Raw genomic sequence first — 21,269 nt, 5'->3', positions numbered from 1 at the left:
ACAACTCCTTCTGCTTGTAATATTAGTTGTAAATCCTTTTAGCAGTACATTTTTCGTCAGTAGCGACACTTGGGACATCTGGTGTCAAGTAGCGGTACTGATGATTCCACTACTTGACGTTAGATGTCGACTACGAAATAACTCGCGTTTTGGTAAGAACACTGATGTATGGAGTTATCACTCTTTCTTTACTTATATTTGTCTATGCTTTTATGAACATTTTAAAAGGTATGGCATGAACGGCATTCATCACGCTACCTCAAAAATGTCTATCAATTACCTAGGTCTACATAAGAGTAAGACTATTGGGAGTTTTGTTTTACTGGTAGTCTACTGGGTACAAAGTTCCCAATGGTCTTACTCATGTCATATTAGCAAGTCTAAGGGAAGGGGAGGAAGGGAGGGGGGGGGGTACTGGGAAAGGAAATTCCCAGTAGTTTAACTGGTAAGACTAATTGGTAAAACTACTAGGAATGGTCGGTTCGTTCTTTCATTCCTTCCACTATTAGGTACACAAAGTTACTACTTCTATAGCAGCTTTTGATTAATGCCATTATTTAATAATGTCATTTGTATTCAATGTATTTATAGTATCCGGATTTGAGTCGAATTGAAAAATACTCAATTATATAATCATTGCCCTTTTTACGGTGGTCGGTAAAATAACAAAATATTGATTTAAAAAAAATCATTTATTTTATTAAAAACTTGTCACATTATAGCTATCTCTTTACTACTTTCATAATTTGTCGTTAATTCTTAAAACTAATTATACTTAACATCATTTATTAACTAACGTTTAAAATCACATTGTATATTTATAACATATTTAAAATGCGAAATGCGTATCCAGCTCACATGAGCTCATAGTATTGTAAATTGTTCATATGCGTATAAAACATGTACTTAATATTATTCTTTGGGTGTTTCACAGTTTGTTAGAAAACTTGTAAATAAAAGGGTATATGGTTTTAAATTATTTTATCACGATATTTAAACCTAAATTGCCAGTAGCTCTAAGTACCTACCTTTCTTAAAAAGATTAGATCGTGATCGTTCGGTCAGTTTGTTGATTTTAAAATATTGCTGCCAAAAATTAAAAGTAAATCTATTGTACGGAGAAGTTAGAAAAATACACTTATTTAGGTACTTACTAGTTTTCACTAATGAATTAACGTCAAGTTTGTGAGCTTATGCAATGAAAATAAATAAGATTCATATATAGTTTATCTTTTGCTAACAATAAATATTTATTATTACTCAAAATTAATTAAGGATTGTAGTGTAAAGGGGCCCACCCATTACCAGTCCGCCGGAAGTTATCGGCCTTTCAAACTGACAGGCCGATATCGTCCGGCGGACTGGTAATGGGTGGGCCCTTTAAATACTTGTACCTAATCTATATTCTTAAAATATGTATTATATAATATTGGAACAATAGACACAAAAGGTTGACTTTCTTACATTTTAAACTTTATCCACCTTTACCAACAGTTTTCGGAAGTTTAAAATATCTAATCCCACCAAAAACGTTTTCATGTAGGTAAAATGTTGTCAAGACCAAACCATAAAGCTCGCACTGTCAAAAAGTTATCAGATCTCTTGTAGAGCCAAGCTTCTAACTCTACAAGCCCTAACTTCACAAACTCTACACCTTAGTCAAAATATGTGGCTTGGCCGTTCCACTACCATCACATGGGCGTAAGGTGAAAAAATTATTCACTATTCATTATTTTTTGTTATACAATAGTTCTTGTAGTAACGAAACGTCCTAGCCATATATTTTGACTGGGTGTAGAGTTTGTGAAGTTAAGGCTTGCACTTGTAGAGTTAGAAACTTCGCTCTACAAGAGATCTGATAACTTTTTGATTTGACAGTGCGAGCCTTATGGTTTCGTTTTGGCTACATTTTACATGAAAATGTTTTTGGCGGGATTTCACTTCTTTTTGTAAGTTGCTTATGACAATCTTCCATCTCCTAATTTAACGGGTTGGGGGTGATTTACTAAAACTCCTTAAATACGTATCTGGGGGCATCTTTTCTACAATCTGCTTTTTACTGATTCCCCATACAAACTTCAACCCCCTATTCCCCCGTAACGCCCTTTTCCTGCCGCTTTTCACCCTTACGGGGTGATATAGGGGTTGAAAAGTATTCTTTATCCTTCTTCGTAATAAAAACTATCTCCATACCAAATTTAAACTAAATCGTTTTAGCGGTTATTGATTCCCTATACAAAATTCTACCCCTTTTCACCCCCTTAGAGGCTAAAAATTTCGTATTTTAGTTTTATTTTGTTGTTTGTGTACTAATACCTATCTACCATACCAAACCTACTATCCACCTACCATAAAACCACTACAACCTACTATCTTACATACCAAATTTTAGCTTCCTAGGACTTCAGGAAGTACCCTAAGAGTTTTGATGAACATGAGTGAGTGAGTGAGTCAGTGACGAAATCATTTTTTTTAGATATAAATAAAATCGAAAGTGAGCTATGCAATTGAAAAAAAAAATGCTTAATAAGTCCACTACCTATTCCCGTCAACATCCGGAATCACGGACGGGACATCATATCTCCAAAATTTTGTTATATCTGTTGTAGTCCAAACCCAAGTTATAAGGGTTCTAAAAAACGAGAAGAGGTAGGTAGTGCTCTTGCGTTTCGCTTTGCTCGTCTTGGCTGGCGGGGGCACTACCGTGCCCCCAGATGTTGGGTTTTTATTTGGTCTTCGAAATGTAGCATCTACCAACATAAATATGTATGTATATTATGTACCTAGGAACTAAATTATGTGACTAAATCCGAAAAATACTGTTTCAATTGAAAATAATCTCAGCACCAACACAATAGATAGGTAGCTAACCTACATACCTAATTGTTACTGATGTGATGTCCGAATAATAAATGGTCAGATGCGCTAGCAACACTGGTCAGTTGTCATGGCGCTCGGGTGAAGCGGTGCACTCCGTGCACTGTGTTGATGATAATAATTATTCTTATTTAATTGTTATCCTAAGAGTTCATAGATTGATAAACTAAAATGTGAACACTACAGTTACCTACTATACAGAAGAGCTGAAAGAAGCGGAAACCTAATTTTGCATTACAAATTAGGTTACCTATACATGTACAGAATTAATAAATACCTATTTATTAATTCTGTACATACACGAATGTTATGAACTTTTGTTGCAAAAATAATGTGCTTATCTTAATTTAGGTAAAAAGTAATAATACATTTAACATTTAAACTTACAGTCACAACGAATACTTATTGTAACTTAATATTAAAACACTTAATTAATATAAAAAAGTTTATTCGCATGTTGTACTTTTTAAGTAACAAAGGAAAAGAGAACGTCCTTTGAAATAAACGTAATATATTATTATATGTAATGTATTACGTGGAATTATGGAGTAGGTTCGTAAATATCACTACGTATAAGGTTAAATTGGTCATTTTAATATTTTTGCTAGTATAATACTTTGTAAACGGTTTCGATGATGGTTAATACCTACAGGATATTTACTTTTAAATTTGATTTCGAGGCTAAGGACTTAAATATTAAAGGACGGCGCTCTGCCCAATCGTGTACACCCCCCTCCCACATACATTAAATGTCAACTGGGATGGTGTGTCTTTAAAAATTGTCTTTTTAACACAAAACTCGCGTTTATCAAGTTTGTGCATCGATTATTTACGAGTAGAAGGTGAGCACGGAGGTGTGGTTGCCTCGCACGAACAGCATGGGAGGCAGGTCGCGGCTCAACACCTCAAGCCACGCCATATACAGCGGAGCTGACACCGACCCCTGAAAAAATAAGAAGTTGACCTTATTTGTGGTATTTACAGCCATGATCGTTTCTCACGACAACATAAAATAGTTTACTGGTGCGTAGCTTTTGTCCAACGTATCAAACCGTATCATATAATACTTATGGCCACAAATTGAGAAAGCTCACAGCGCACAGCGGAATCGATGCCGCCCTTAACCAGTCTATTTCCTCCTCCTTCACATGGTCCGTCTTATATAGTTGTACATGAAATATAATAGGTTCATTAACAGAATATTTCTGAGAATGCAACTAACCTTCCTAGGCATCGGCAGGGACATGACCACCAGGTTGGCGTCCTTGGACTTTTCCAGCAGTAGCTCCCGCAGCCGCAGCTGTCGGTTTGTCTTTTCAGCTAACGTTAACAGCTCCACCTCGCTTATTTTACATTCTGAAACAATATAATTTCTACTATGACGAATCCTGCGCTGAAGTGTAGGCATAGAATATTAGGTATTTATAGGATTCGAATAACATTTAATTAGATCATAAGGATCATATAGCTTAGCGGTACCATATACGGAGTCATGTAAGATGACTCTCCTCTATATAAGGAATGGAATTTAGGTAAACAACCATTTGACACCTTACACGTGTAGACCTCCCAAGTAGTGTGATTCATAGTTAACCTAGATAATTTAGTATATAAAGGATTGTATCTTTTAAATTGAGGCATTATATCTTCAGTATTTAACCGACAGTCTTGTGTTTTACTTCTGTCTTGGGTCTCATCCTTACAGCGCTGTGGATTGATATTGTGTTTAGTTTGTTTTATATTTTACGAGTACAAGTAAAGCATTGTGTGCGATTGCCAAGATATAATTTCTTATTTATAAATAGTCAGTGTAAGAGGATAGGACTGGAATACGGCGGTTGACATAATTTCAGTATGTTAATGGAATCTGGGGGCACGGCAGTGCCCCCGCCAAGACGAGCAAGGCGATGCGCAAGGGCACTACCTACCTTTTCTCGAAGCGCTTCGTCGTTTTTTAGAAACCCTCATAACTTGGGTTTGGATTATACCAGATAAACAAAATTCTCGGGATATGATGTCATTAGTCGATTTATTTTACTTAATAAAAATATTACAATTGGATGGGAGATAATCTATACGGTACGGTTAACTCTAACACTGCACGGATTGTTAAGGATGACTCACGCTAGACTGGGCCGTAACCTTCCGGCGCTTCGCTTTCACCGATCAGCCGTCATAGAAAATGACATGTCGGACGCTTCGGCCCGGGCTCGGTCCGGTTTAGCGTGAGTCATCCTTTACCCTTTGTCGTTTGAAAATCCAAGCTTGTGCAACATATGCTAATATGTAAGAGCAATCTAGAGATGCTGTACCTAAGCTGTCGTTATGAAACTTGTTCAACTGCAAGGAATATAATAATTTTATTGTGTACCTTCGTTTGTGTTGTCAACGAATTTGGCGACGAGGTCGTCGAACATTTTCTTCGTCTCCGGCTGCGGAGCTTCGGTGATGTCCTGCACCATGGTCAGTGATGAATAGTCGATACGGAACTTCGACAACAGGTTCGCCATGCTGAAAATGAATCGTTTTTATTAATAGCGCTTCATTGAATAATTTGGGTGAAATTATTAAAATTACTGATATGGTGCTATTTCTAACTAATCGAAGCGCAGGCAGAAAAAATCCCGAACGACGAATCTAGACATTGAGACAGGATGTTCGGCAGCAGGGTCAGCCTGCCGTCGTACACCTCACACTCCTGTAACACACTCACTTCCTCTCCTCCAGCTCGAGCTCGTGGCGGCGGTTGGCGAGCGCGAACACGCGCAGCTTGCAGTGCGACCACGCAGTGCGCTGCGACAGGATGTACGGCAGCAGGGTCAGCCTGCCGTCGTACACCTCACACTCCTGTAACACACTCACTTCCTCTCCTCCAGCTCGAGCTCGTGGCGGCGGTTGGCGAGGGCGAACACGCGCAGCTTGCAGTGCGACCACGCAGTGCGCTGCGACAGGATGTACGGCAGCAGGGTTAGCCTGCCGTCGTACACCTTACACTCCTGTAACACACTCACTTCCTCTCCTCCATCTCGAGCTCGTGGCGGCGGTTGGCGAGCGCGAACACGCGCAGCTTGCAGTGCGACCACGCAGTGCGCTGTGACAGGATGTACGGCAGCAGGGTCAGCCTGCCGTCGTACACCTCACACTCCTGTAACACACTCACTTCCTCTCCTCCAGCTCGAGCTCGTGGCGGCGGTTGGCGAGCGCGAACACGCGCAGCTTGCAGTGCGACCACGCAGTGCGCTGCGACAGGATGTACGGCAACAGGGTCAGCCTGCCGTCGTACACCTCACACTCCTGTAACACACTCACTTCCTCTCCTCTAGCTCGAGCTCGTGGCGGCGGTTGGCGAGCGCGAACACGCGCAGCTTGCAGTGCGACCACGCAGTGCGCTGCGACAGGATGTACGGCAGCAGGGTCAGCCTGCCGTCGTACACCTCACACTCCTGTAACACACTCACTTCCTCTCCTCTAGCTCGAGCTCGTGGCGGCGGTTGGCGAGCGCGAACACGCGCAGCTTGCAGTGCAACCACGCAGTGCGCTGCGACAGGATGTACGGCAGCAGGGTCAGCCTGCCGTCGTACACCTCACACTCCTGTAACACACTCACTTCCTCTCCTCTAGCTCGAGCTCGTGGCGGCGGTTGGCGAGCGCGAACACGCGCAGCTTGCAGTGCGACCACGCAGTGCGCTGCGACAGGATGTACGGCAGCAGGGTCAGCCTGCCGTCGTACACCTCACACTCCTGTAACACACTCACTTCCTCTCCTCCAGCTCGAGCTCGTGGCGGCGGTTGGCGAGCGCGAACACGCGCAGCTTGCAGTGCGACCACGCAGTGCGCTGCGACAGGATGTACGGCAACAGGGTCAGCCTGCCGTCGTACACCTCACACTCCTGTAACACACTCACTTCCTCTCCTCTAGCTCGAGCTCGTGGCGGCGGTTGGCGAGCGCGAACACGCGCAGCTTGCAGTGCGACCACGCAGTGCGCTGCGACAGGATGTACGGCAGCAGGGTCAGCCTGCCGTCGTACACCTCACACTCCTGTAACACACTCACTTCCTCTCCTCTAGCTCGAGCTCGTGGCGGCGGTTGGCGAGCGCGAACACGCGCAGCTTGCAGTGCGACCACGCAGTGCGCTGCGACAGGATGTACGGCAGCAGGGTCAGCCTGCCGTCGTACACCTCACACTCCTGTAACACACTCACTTCCTCTCCTCTAGCTCGAGCTCGTGGCGGCGGTTGGCGAGCGCGAACACGCGCAGCTTGCAGTGCGACCACGCAGTGCGCTGCGACAGGATGTACGGCAGCAGGGTCAGCCTGCCGTCGTACACCTCACACTCCTGTAACACACTCACTTCCTCTCCTCTAGCTCGAGCTCGTGGCGGCGGTTGGCGAGCGCGAACACGCGCAGCTTGCAGTGCGACCACGCAGTGCGCTGCGACAGGATGTACGGCAGCAGGGTCAGCCTGCCGTCGTACACCTCACACTCCTGTAACACACTCACTTCCTCTCCTCTAGCTCGAGCTCGTGGCGGCGGTTGGCGAGCGCGAACACGCGCAGCCTGCAGTGCGACCACGCAGTGCGCTGCGACAGGATGTACGGCAGCAGGGTCAGCCTGCCGTCGTACACCTCACACTCCTGTAACACACTCACTTCCTCTCCTCTAGCTCGAGCTCGTGGCGGCGGTTGGCGAGCGCGAACACGCGCAGCTTGCAGTGTGACCACGCAGTGCGCTGCGACAGGATGTACGGCAGCAGGATCGTCAGACCGCCGTCGTCGTACAACCACCATACGTCAAGAGTACCTGATTCCTGCAAAATTAACTTGTTATAGACAGCATTTCTTCAGAATTCTTATTAATAAAAACTATTATGCAGTTGACGATTTTTTAAATGATTCCGATATTTGTACCAACTAATGTTACTGTGTAAATAATTATAATTTTTATTAATTTAATATTTATATTAGCACTAGTCCTAGTTTTAAGTTTTACCTGCCATACCCGTTCCGGGTCCATGAGATACTTTTTACATGTTTTTAACATCTTGTAATTACCATGGTGCAATAAAGAAATACCGCTGTGTAATAATTTGTGCATTATCAAGAAGTTTGTTTCCACGACTGTTAGCTTTAGGCATCGGATTCCTACATAAATTGGAAAGATTTTCATTCACACTTTAATTTAGAATAATGTGTTTGTATTGTACCTTTTTCAATGTTGAAATTTTCTTAAATCCGAAGTCATCAGTAGGTATATTTATATTTTTATCTATCCGAGGTGTTACATCTTGTTATATGTGTTTCTTTTCTTGTTAAAATTGGTGCTGGTTAGTTACTTACCTACTAGATACTAATTAGGTACCAACTTTGGTGCAAAAGCGTGCGAGACTGTAACTAGGTGTGACTGGTGCTTATGTGATGACAACCAATTTTAATGCTAACCTGCTTCTTCTGAAAAATGGTCATTTGTGAAAGTTGATCCTTAGAGAGCTCCACGCCGCTGGATGCCTTATAGACGATTTGCCGATGGATATCCATCGGCTTCTTCTTGCCGTTCTCTTTGCCCTCCGAAATCGTGAAAGATCGCGAAGTAGTCATAGTCAACAAACCTGCAATGTCAAAAACCTCCTTAAATTTCTATGTTGCCGTTCACATAAGTCTCAATTTTGCTGTTCTAGGTTAAAAACTTTAACCTGATACCTCTGTTACATTCACACCTCTATCAACAAGTATAAAGTCCCTGTCAAGGAGAGCATGTGGGAGCAAAGGTAGCAGGCAGATGTTTTTTAGCTCTCTTTGCAGAATATGATTGTGTGATGTAGATTTTATGGACCAAATGTACATTTGTCACTTGTTATATTAAGGCAGTTAAATTGCTTACTCTGCAGATTATGCCTGCTGGAAGGCTGTGAATCTCCCCGTATGTCGAGGTCGGAGTCAGCGTGCATCATGACATTGGGCGAGCGCACACGGAGGTCCCCACTGCCGCTGGAAGTGGCCGTGAGTCCCGTGACCGGCGCGTCCTCCGCCGTCACCGGCCCGTAGTCCAGTCCGCCGGCCACACGGAGGATCGCAACCGCTAGACGGTTCTCGAATGCCGTGCTGTAAAAAAAATACGTTTATAAACTCCATTAAATCTGGTATGGACAGAAAAACTTGACTCTTGAAAACAACTGTACTCTGTAACTGTCTTGGATATAATATTTGTTAACCCACATAGTTTTTAACTGGATAGGTTACAGTTTAGCTCTTACAGATGCAAAGTAAAGTAGCTCCCTCCCATTACTATTGACACTTCAATGCACACAGGAAACTTTTTTGTTCATTCTCGTAAGAGTTTTAGCCGATTTTTCAAAAGCCCAACTTTAATTTTAATTTTAGTGAAAGCTCAGATTTTTCTATATCACCGGGACCCCTTTGAGATTCTCAGAGATGTTTTCGATTTCCAAAAGTCGAAGTAATATCGCGAATTTATTTAGTTACCTTTATTTACCGACGTTGTGACACGTTGTGACACAGTTTTCACTGGTCGTGATCGCGGCTAACTGACGTCCCAGCAAAATGTCAAAACAGAGATTTGTGTGACTACACGCTACACGACGAAAAGTGTATGAAAAAGTTTGGGCTACAGACATCACATTTTCAAACCACCCACTACACATAAATGTTAATTTTTTTATACCACATCGGTGGCAAACAAGCATTGTCAATAGTCCGACACGCAACACTCACAACATCCACGCACACATCCGAAGATAGATCCCTTGGCTTTAACTTCTGGATCACTGGTCCCCAAGTTGCCGATAAATGTGATTTAATATGTGTTCAAAACGCGAAGTTTTAAATGTAATAAGGTAACTTACTGTAGTACATTGAAGTAAGCCTCAAGATCGCTGGCGGGCGCCGTGGCCCAGTCCGCCTTGTATCCCATAAGCATCACATTCGGCGACAGCCGGCCAACCCCAGCCGCCTGTATGAGTGCCCGCGCACCCTGCTCGAAGTTGAAGCCGTGCACGCCGGCGCTGAACGCCTTGATCTTGCGCCCTCGGAGCCACTCGTCGTTGGAGCGGGTACGAGCGCTGCGCTCCTTGTACGATAGCTTGCCCTGGAATGGTTTGAATGCTCTTGTAATGAAAAGTTTCTATAATTCACTACTAAATAAGAGGCATATGAGAGAATACTTTTTAATGGTGTCCATTTTAGAGCTGGGACGAAAATCTAACTATTTTAGTAATTATGTGGGACAACAACTTTTGACCTGGCTTTTTGTCACTAGATACTAATTACGCCTACTAATGCTACTACTCCAAAAACATAGATCTGATGGTAGTATTTAGAGACTTATTTTAGTTGAAAGATTTGTGGTAAATAGCAATTGTGCCTGTTGTTTTTAACGTTACACTAACCTGACGCGACGAGTATATTTATCGTCATCGCCCGCCAGCTTTACTTTGCTGCTGCCAGCCGTTCTCTTTTTAAACCAGCCTAACTACTCAAATTTCAAGACTAACCTGCGTTACGTCTCCGACAATCATCAACGAGCCAGCCTTTGTGATGAGATGACCGAGATCTATGAGCGCCGGGCGAGCCTGCGGCCGACCAGCCAGCACCAACAGCTGCGGCCAATAGTTCTTCACGTGTTCCCCGGTGCGGGCCAAGTTGTGCGCACTCGATAGCGCCGTCTTGTACATCTGAGCTTGGGTACTGCTGCCCCAATTTACGTCTACAACAAGCAGTTGAGGCCAAATATTGCCTAAGTTTTATAAAACCCTAAATAGCAAAATTGTTCATCCTAAAAAATTCTGGCATTCAGAAGAGTTCGAGATGAAGGACTATTCTAGTGAGGTGTAACTCAATGGCGGTGCACTTGTGCCTCTGTTCTATCAAACCTAAAGCGAGGTTTAGCAAGAACTTGCATGCAATTTACGTTACATTGTTGACTACTAAGGTAAACTGCATTCACAATGTTTATCAGATACCGCAATGTAATGAGAATTGCATGCAAGTTCTTGCTAGTCTAAACCTCGCTTTTGAGGGGACTTAGAACTTTAAATTGATGCCTAGAATGAACTGGCCTCAACTGGCCAATGTCAATAGGTAACTACTAACTAGGTAATTTGAACTTTACAATACTAAATTTAGGGTTTTGTTTGTAATTTCGGAAGTGAGTGCATTATGAGGTTTAGGAAGTTATTCGTTTACTCGGAAACCGATATAGAATCGATCAACAGTAAGTTATTTTAGTAATTGCGGGCTTTCCGCAGATAAACATGCCTAATATAAATCAGTCAAAAGTTTGACGGGTTCTATACTTGGCGAATGTGAGAAGCACCAAAATTCAAAGTTTACTTCAATTGGCCTGTTGTAGTTTATACGTAGGTAGGTATAAGAAGAAGTCAAAGCAGTTGGGTAGAGGTAGAACTATTGCTTCTGTATCGCTGCCATTGGTTAGCTATTTATCGTAACATTCATTTTCAAAAACAATTCCAAAAACCTATATTTTGGCGTCTCCGTGTCAATACGAGTATTTAGGCTTGACGTCGAATGAATTTTTAAAACGTCTTCAGTAGCAGTGCGTACCCGGCTTCCGGTAATGCACGATGAGATAGAGCGTCAGGAAGATGGCGAAGGTGATGAGTGACATTTTCCAGCTGATAAGCAACATGATGGCCACGCACATCAGGAACCCGGCCAGCGATATCCACATGTTGTAGAACTGCAACCGAGAGAATTTGCTGGTTATTGGTTATTTTTCTGCGTCTCTTCTGAGAAAACGCTAGCTAGTAGGTACCAAACTATACGCTTGGAGTAGTTTCAGTACACAGTATAAATCATAAATCATTTATTTTTGTGATAAACTTACATACTAGCATTACAAGGAAAATTAAAAAGATGTAAACATTACGTGTGAGACATTGATTCATGCAAGCACATGTCACGAGTGAGTCACATTCTCAATCGTAATTTGTAACGACTATCGAATGTCTATCCAAATAGGAATCAATGAAAATTGCTGATATAATTCTTTAAGTATTTGAGATCCATTGTGACAAATTGAGAACTACTTTCGTGTATGCGATGGCTCAAGTTCGAGCAATTTTAGTACTTAAGGGCCTAGTAATTGGCTACAGAATCGCGTGTATGACCTAGGTATAGACTTGGGTTTGTTTGATAAGGTTTGTTTAGAGATTCTTACCCTGAAAGTAGGGCGCCAGCCCAGCGGGCGCACGAGTGCCGCGTGGAAGGTACAGAAGTTGATGAGCGCGTACGAGGCCAGGTAGAAATTGGAGATCAGTGGTGCGATGGTGTTCAGGTCAGCTGAAGGACAAATATAACATGAAAACCCGGAAAAATTTCAGCGACATCTTTATTTTTTAAGTTTTATCGTTAGATTAGGTTAGGGTAATTGCGTTACCAGTATGTTAGGGTCGATTGCACCAACCGTTCGCAGGTAATCGCAATTACATTTAAGTTCACTAGAATTTTATGCGTGACTTTGATTATTCTTTATCATACAAAACTCACCAATAAGTAAGAATATAAGTGAAACCAAAAACGTGAGCACGTATCCGCGGTAAGGCTCGCCATGCTTCCCGTAGCCCTTGGAGAAGAAGATGAGGCCAGGGTAGATGCGGTCCACGCCCAGAGCCTGGATCAGTCGCGGGACTGACAGCAGGTTGGTCAGCGCGGTGGACAGCGTCGCCGCCCAGCAGCCCCCGTAGATCAGGGGGCCCCATGCTGACATCAGTTGCATAACCTGGCAACACAAGCATATTTGTTAGTAGTCAATACCCAGGTTAATAAAGCTCAGTAGATACTATCGGAGCCAAACTCGAGACATCTACATCAGACAATATTTTATGTGCAATGATCGGACAAATCATCGCACAACCATCAAAAATCATTTATATCTCAAAATAGGACAATATTTATTAAACTCCTATTATGTACAGTATTTTTAAATAAAATTTCCAGATTATACTCAAAACTGCAGTTCAAAATTGTTCAACTTTTTTTATCCTGTTCCATACCATATTTAATTTTGCGATAATTTGTCCGAACTCTGTTTATGTGTTTCCGACGTGGACCGATAACTATCCGTCTGATAACTGATGTATGTAAGTCTGATTTAGCCACCGAACATCGGTACTCATAGATGTATTATGTGTACTTATGTACTTATTTATTTTTATTGTTAAGGGTGACTTCATTCAGCTTTAATAACCTCAAGAGGGAGCTACAATGATATATCTTAGTTACTTTAACATAAACATTTCAATGATATCAATTTGTGACAAGAATGTCAAAATTAAACGTTAACTTGAAAAGATATGATATTAACTTAACTTACGGAATAATCATTGTGCAGTCCATGCGGACATCCACCTGTAGTGTTGGCACAGTCGGAGACAGTTCCCAGGTCTATAAAGGTGCCATTGTCAATTATGAGATCGGTTATGTTGCCACTAGCATCTCGCAGAGCGCCACCACCGGAGAATAGGACCATCAGGGCGTAGCTTATCATGGAAATGAGCAGGGATAGCAGCGTGCCTTTCGGGATAGCTGACGCTGGATCCTATGGGCAAAAGAAAATTATTTTTTAATAGTTAAGAAAACCAATACTAAGTTCCTAGACGTGTTATGTGGCTTGTTGTGATTGTCATGTCATGATGATTATGTTTGTCCTAGCTCCCGAATATACCCCTCTGGCCACGTGGTCCTACCTGCCTTTGTCCTACCAATCGGACCACATAAACTTTTTTGCCGCTTGGTCCGATTACCTAATCGGACTATTGAAAATATCATTTTCTTGAGCCTAGATAGATGCGACGACGAGCGAAGCGAGGAGGAGTGTGTTAAGTGGACTGCGACCAAAACAGTAACCGACATATTTTATTGGACGATATTGTATTACATTACATTAAAATAAGAAAAAAAAATGTAATGAATGATATAGACTAGGGCCTCGGGTCGGGTCGGGGATAGGGACTAGGGTCCTTTGTGATCAAATGAGTTCATTTGGTCCGATCGGTAGGACGAAGCGGAATTACAATTCCTTGTAGTCCGATTACTCGAACTAATAGAAAAAAAAAGTTCATGTGATCCGGGTAGGACGAAGCGGAATTACAATTCCTGGTAGTCCGATTGATCGAACTAATCGGAAAAAAAAGTTCATGTGGTCCGATTGGTAGGACAAAGGGAGTAGGACCACGTGGCCAGAGCGGAAGATACCTAATAAATGTTTTACCATCTACATAAATGTATGCCTCAGCACCAGCAGTAGACACGACTATATAAAGGACGGGAAATATCCATAGTTGCCATAGATTACAGTGTTTGATACCTGCATGGTATATAGGGTCAACGCTTGTACATATATCAACATGGTGCCCATGGTGGTACGTATTTACAATTGAAATAAGAACAAGCTCTAGGATGCAATATGGCATATAAGAAGAACTACGGTCTATCTAAGGCCTTGACAACACATACCTTGTTTCAGTATATTTGAACATCGCTACATAACATCCTGACCGCTCCTGTAAATTTGACGCTGATACACACTTACAGCCGTGACCCAAATATCTACGTTACAGTTTCTGTGTCATGGAGCGTCATAACATAACATCGTACCGATGATGAAGCGTCCCAATAATTCGGAAACCAATGTCGATTTCAGGAATTATTTCTGTGCGTTCTTGAAATAGATTGTACTTCGATGAGTCACTCGTTGCCACTTCGACTCAATTGGCTTTAATCAATCGATACGATGTTGTATAATTACGTTCGGCGAAGGCGTTTGCAAATTTAGGGGTTAAATATTTGACTCTCTATAGGAGATGTTTATGTTTCACTCAATTTGTTTCAATTGGAATAAGTTCATGTGGGGTATTTGAGGCATGCAAATCATACCCAATTGAACTTCCTAATACCTAGGTGAGGAGTAAAAAAAAACAATCACAAAGATCTAATAAATTAGTGTAGTATACTATATCTACTGTATCTTAGTAACTTACCCTAAGGGTTGGTACCTACTTATGGTTAAATAAATGCCAGTAGTTGCGAGGAAAATTACTCGACATCTAAAAAAACTGACACACACACAATTACCATTTAGTATTCACGAAGGTGTATCATGAATGAATAAAGTTAATCCCGTCTAAGCGGTCTAAGCGGGTGTTTCTAGAATTTGAAGCATTGCTCATGTACAGTGACGTCTGCAAATACGTCTTTTACGAGAGTACATAAATTCTACGATGCAACGAGTCAACATATAATAATAGTGCGCAAGAAACCAAAGAAAAAAAATTCATGACGTTACAAAAAAAAACAGTAGATTACGTATAAATAAAATAGCCTAAACTGAAGTAATAATCAGAAGACAAGGTTTTGTGCCAATATCGGATATTGGCTATCATCTGACCTCTAAAAATCTTCTTTATCGTAAACAGTGCATGCGTATCTACCTACAAGAGTATATTTTATCCTGTTGCGTGGAAATACTACTTTCTCTACGCTTATGGACAAAGTTGAATTCAGTCCGCCTATTTTGACCAAGTAATTGTAGTTAAATAGATAGGTACGTAGATAATCATCAGTTATTAGCTTTCATTTCTAAACTAACTTTGCTCTTGGTTCAATGTGGAGTCTTTCGGTAGCTCGGCTTTTAAAGGAAATATTACGCAAAACTCTGCGTAGAGGGCGTCACTAGCACAAACACATGGCCTACCGTGAAACACGAAAATCGGAACAGAGGCAAATATCACAAAAACAAACCGCAGTAATGCATCAATGTCATAGTGAAAACTTGTCAAAAAACTGTTTAAGGCATAGTATGTATAAGTTACTCTATGGTTTAGGATAGTTCGATAGTGAGATCAAGTGAGATCCTGTGAAGGTGACTATATACCATATACTTGTTATAGGTGGTAGTCGATTCGATCGTCGATCGCCGGCACGTGGCGGGGTCGACAAACAAACAGATCGATGACAACCATGTGTAGAGCATCGTTCCCCGGGGCTACGCTAATTTCATCACATTGTTGCCACTTGGACCAGTCGGGGTGATGGCCTGGAGTGGCCTAGAAAGGTCGTACACATAACAAAAAAAAAACCCTCATGTTGAAAGTTAGGATTTACAAATATACCTATATGAGTTAACGATTTGTTCTTAAAACAAGGACTATTTAACTTACATGTACTCGTAACTTGGTGGTGAGTACAGAACGCTTAAAAGTCAGAAAATATATAGTAATATATCGACCATTTGTACACCTGAAGTTAAATACTTAAATGCAATTATTAATTTATTAAGTATTAATCTTCTCCGATTGTCTGAAGATACATATCGGCACTACTTTGAAAAAATCTCGCTACTCAAAGTTGAAAGAACTCTATACAGTGTGGAAAGAATGAATGGGCCCTGGAGGGAAAGTGCCTTAAGGAAACATTCTTTTATTTTTAAAAAGAAACAAAACGGCATTCAAAGATTTTTTGAAATTCGCTTGTATCACCATGGAATCGAACCGACAAAAAAAACGCTATTTTATTCTACTATTCGATACAGTTAATGTTAATGATAATGATAACATTTCCAAGAAACATTAGGCCTTACACTCGTCTGTCGTACAAAATATTCATAAAATCGAATACTTACTTAGGTAGTATTCGAGAATATTTTTAGACAAGCAAAATTGAAAAAAAAAAGAAATTAAAAATCTTTGAATAATAATTTTCAAAAATAAAAGAATGTTTCCTTTAAGCAAAATGAGCTAACTTAAGGTTTTGACGTACTTTTCCTCCAAGGCCCATTGATTCTTTCCACACTGTATGCATCCCATACACCATATTTTTCTTTTGATTGACAGAGCAAGATACGGGTTTTTTTTTTAAAGAAGTGCCGATATGTCTGAAGATAAGATGCGATATGCGATCTGTATCTTTACCGGTATTATCATAATCAAAGTTCTGTAAGACAATCAGGTCGATCGGGTGTTGACGTAATCTAAAAGACATCCGGTTAATACGAGCAAAAAATTTAACTGTAGGCTGTATTCCTCATACCAACATTTGTTCAGCGACTTTTAAAAATAACATGTGATTTGATTATTAGTACACTTTAAAGTTTATTCTAAGACGCAATGTATCGTCTATAGATTACAATGATAATGGCGTACATTGAAGATTTAATTTGTATGAAAAATAGGAACTCTAAAGACTTCATAATTTTTAAAAGTTGTTGAACAAAAGTGTCACCGTTTGAGGAGTAAGTACATTATATGTTTTAATTATTATTGCTCGTGTTACAGGCCATACCCGGTATAACCAAGCTATTTTAAATGCTTAATTAAAAAAGTTATTAAGTTATTAGTTAAAAAAGAAAACGAGTGTCTTAATTAGATGTCGTCTTTAAAACCTATACTTTACCTATTCCAAAGAGTTATTGGTTGTAGAAGAGATGTAAAATTTAAGAAAAAGTTCAGGTAGTAGTTTGACGGCTGAAATAGAAGACCACTTTACCTACATAGACATACTTATATTTTGTGGTTACTGGATTGTAAAACGTGAACTTTTGACAACCAGAGTCACCGTTTGATGCACGGAGCATGAAGTTTGAAAATCAATGAATGTTTACTTCATTCGTATGTTAGGTACATTTTCTAAGGAGTAGACGCACAAATTACAAACCGGACTCGCTAATCTGTTCTATCAATCACGTGAATACCGGCATGCTACAGAGTTCATTAACTTAAGTAGGCAAGTTATTAGACAAACACTGATGACCACATTGTTTGTCAAATTTGTGCAGATTAATTGAGCACGTGAGTAGCATGACGTCATGACCTCAATGAAATCGAAACGATCTCACTGATCTATCGAGCAAGTGTGGGTGTCAGCGGAGACCAGAAATATATACTATTAGAAATTAGAAAAAAGTCTTAACTATGAGTCTCGGCTCCGAACATGACCGCTACAACCTGTTCACTTTATCTCCAATACATTCATGCCAGAAATTCTTAATTACTGTACTAGTTCCAAAACTACCTGCCTATAGTCTATCTGTAGTTAGTATATTACGAACATTTTGACCTACTTATTAGAACCTTGTAATTTAATTGGTGAACTTCATTTCGAATTTGATTCCAAATGACAAATTACCTCCAACCGACTAATATATAGGTAAAAGCGGGCGGAGCGGCGGAAAGCGCCGAAATTATAAAACGCAATAAATATAAGAGCCTCGGTAGAGAGTATCATATATACCTGTAGGTCTATGGGGTCCCAGCGCGCACAAGTTGTTTGCAGAAATCGCGAAGCGTATGGTTGATGTAACTGGTGACCGAAGAGCTGGCAGCTTCCTCGCACAACGTATCAGCATTGCGATACAGCGAGAAAATGCCGCCAGCAACCTTGGTACAATACCTCAAGGACCTATTTTAGATTTAGGCTAGTTATTAATTTCGTTTACGTAGTACCACTGTATATATCTTGTATGTATATATGAACACTAGTTTAATATTTTTAGTGACCGATTTACGTACATACATTATTGCAACTCAGCAATTAAGATCCATGAAGATAACTTTTCAGTTACCAAGAAACACTTTGCCTTATTTACAAAAGCGAGCAAAGTGCTTTTAGGAATAGCTGTGACTCAAAGGGCCAATTGGTTTCAATGAGTCCGCTTTCAACGTCCCCGTGCTAATAAACTGCTAACCCATGAAACTCGGGTAAAAAAAAGACACTACCTATAATACTCAATATATAATTACGTTACTGCCGGTTTGCAATAAGACTTTTTACAGTACAATGTTCTTTGAATAGGTATGTGGTGAAGAGTCAATCACTTGTGCGGTGGAGTCTAGTCTAGCTAATCGTAAATCAGTCGGTTATTTATACTGCGTTAATTATAGTATGAATTTTCTCAAATGATTTCTAGGCCTCAGACCCTAATCCGTTAAACAAAAGCCTTTGTTTCTTTTATTGTTTTGTATTGTATTCATTTAATTCAAGCAACAACATGGCTCATAAAAGCTTTAAAACATAAAAATCAATTAAAATTAAAATACAAACTTAAAAATTAAAATAATTAAAATATGTATTACTAAAATATTACCTAAGTTACAGGAAACATGTCAAAAAGAAAAGAATAAAAATTAAATAATTAATAAAATATGATTCATGATTAATAAAATATGATTGTTTATGGAGAGGCGCCTTAGTCGCGTGTCGAGCAAAGCAACCATGTCGTTAAAAAGCAACTATCGTGATAGTATTAAGGTCCAAAATGTAACTGGTCATTCTGAGATGACGAGTTTGGGTAATGAAGGTCGAACGGTTGCCTGTATGTGGCCTCAGAATATAGAGCATTTGAACCACATAAATGGGATGGTAAAATTTCTTTTTAAACGAGTTTGTTCCCGTTCAGTCAATAGCGTAGCGGTAGCGTTGTTAAAGGCTAAACAAAAGAAACAAGTCTTTTGTTTAACAGATTAGGGTTTGAGGCGTAAAAATCATTTAAGAAAGTTTATACTATATCAACATTGCATTTAAACAAAAATCTACCAAACAATTACCAAACTGAAAAGATTTCCGAAATTTTAATCTTTACTTCAACATCGTCTTCGGTTGCATAATGATCCTAACAGTGAGGAATTTACTTGTAGTCCGACAATAAATTGTAGAAAATTATTGAGGGCGCCACTTCCTACGTAACTGTCATATTTTTGACGTAAAATGCTTAAACATGGCAACAGAGTTGGGCGTTATCTAGATAATTTCTTATCTAGATAATTATTTGAAATAAAATCATTTCAAATAAATTTATTCGAAGATAAATTCAATCACAACTTTGACAACTTTTTTATTTAGATAAATTATCTAGATGAAGATAACTGGCCTCGATTGTTATTGAAGTAAGCTAATAATATAAAATTTATATATAGAATGTCACGTCGGGTCAAACCGTCACACTGACACTGTACTACTGACATTCATCTTTTATTTAAAATCCCAACTAATTTATCTAGACAAAAATGAAACTGATCTAGATAAATTCAAAATAACAAATGACGGACTATTTAGTTATTTCAAATAAATTATGATTTAGTTATCTTCCTAGGTATTCGTAAATAGATAATTTTTGCCCAACTCTGCATGGCAACAATTTAGTATGGATTTTTTTAGTTCCATTTTATTTAATTTCTGCTATATTTTATGTAGCACTATACTGTAGGTATCATTTTATTCTTATTTCAAAGTCTTCTTCTAATGATTCATCTGCTAGACTAGAAAAGGAAAGTTGTAAAAGTTCCTACCGCAAAGAGCACTCAGAAATATTATTTTTACCAATAACCCTTAAGCTAAGTATAGTACTTAATAGGTAATTTCCCCGACTCGAGGAAAGCCAACAACGATTTTGAAATGGACTCGCCCACCGGCCAGTTAATTGATTTTGTTTTGACGTCAACCGGCGATTGGCGTCGCCCAGTATACAATGTACACAGTGTGTACAAAGTATAAGGTTTCCGTTTTTCCTTTTGAGGTACGGAACCCTAGAAAATATCCAAAGTTAAGTGTTACTGCGTGCAGTAAGTGTGAGACGTGTCACACTTGCCGTTCTCTCCTTAACATTAATTAGCATAACTTCTTATCTGTATGACTTACATTAAAGTTCCATATATCATCATTGGACAGGTGATTAAATTTCGCATAAGATTATGCATTACTTAGTGCAATAATCTTTTATTTTAACGCTGGTCGACCATTATTTCTTTATCACACGTACAATAGTCTGAATACGCCTTTTCTCAAATACCAACGGATATTTGATTAGCCAAAGATACTAACGTCACTTTTCAGACATTATGTAGTAAGTGCATTAGTTGCAATTATAAGGTGTGCCATTCACGAGAAAAAAATTTCGTCTTCGTAAAATGTAATTTCCTGGATTGATTTTTAAGCACCTAGAACGAGTTTGTGTCAGATTATTTTTTACCAGTTAATTACTCATATCATCCTTATTTTCCTGTATAGATAACACGTAAAATATGTAGGTATATGATTTAACCGTAGTCGTAAAATACATTAATTGTCGTTATTTTCCTGGTTTTATTATCCAGGAAAATGACTGGTCAAATTTATTTCAATTTATTATTGTTCCTAAACTCTTTACTTAAAATATGTGCCTTATGTATCATTCAAATTATATTACGAAGGTGTTTCTTATGTCATAGTTATTTTTGTCAAAATCGAAACAAAATGACCAGAGAATGACGCAAAAGTTTCATTTTAAAATACACCCGTCTACGAAATGCCAAAACGAGCTAGAAAAATTATATACTAGTATCAAGTCAGTAAAGAAAAATACAAAGGATGACGTGTGCAATTATCAA

At 39.8% G+C, this 21,269-nt stretch overlaps 1 protein-coding gene across 1 annotated transcript in view; it reads right to left on the bottom strand.

Moving 5' to 3' along the window:
* Positions 1-1,390: 1,390 nt before the first annotated feature.
* Positions 1,391-21,269, bottom strand: part of LOC134748946 (bumetanide-sensitive sodium-(potassium)-chloride cotransporter) — a 55,969-nt gene continuing 36,090 nt past the window's right edge. The window contains exons 9-20 of the mRNA XM_063683814.1: positions 13,226-13,450; positions 12,400-12,631; positions 12,071-12,192; positions 11,455-11,590; positions 10,386-10,597; positions 9,738-9,979; positions 8,756-8,976; positions 8,317-8,483; positions 7,528-7,685; positions 5,249-5,388; positions 4,100-4,233; positions 1,391-3,820 (exon numbers count right to left, since the gene is read on the bottom strand). Of these exons, the coding sequence (XP_063539884.1) occupies positions 3,707-3,820; positions 4,100-4,233; positions 5,249-5,388; positions 7,528-7,685; positions 8,317-8,483; positions 8,756-8,976; positions 9,738-9,979; positions 10,386-10,597; positions 11,455-11,590; positions 12,071-12,192; positions 12,400-12,631; positions 13,226-13,450 (2,103 nt within the window). The 3' untranslated portion in view covers positions 1,391-3,706. The remainder of the gene's footprint in view (positions 3,821-4,099; positions 4,234-5,248; positions 5,389-7,527; positions 7,686-8,316; positions 8,484-8,755; positions 8,977-9,737; positions 9,980-10,385; positions 10,598-11,454; positions 11,591-12,070; positions 12,193-12,399; positions 12,632-13,225; positions 13,451-21,269) is intronic.

Source organism: Cydia strobilella, chromosome 17 (assembly GCF_947568885.1).
Source record: "Cydia strobilella chromosome 17, ilCydStro3.1, whole genome shotgun sequence".
Lineage (NCBI taxonomy): Eukaryota > Metazoa > Arthropoda > Insecta > Lepidoptera > Tortricidae > Cydia > Cydia strobilella.
This window is presented reverse-complemented; position numbering and strand designations above follow the sequence as displayed.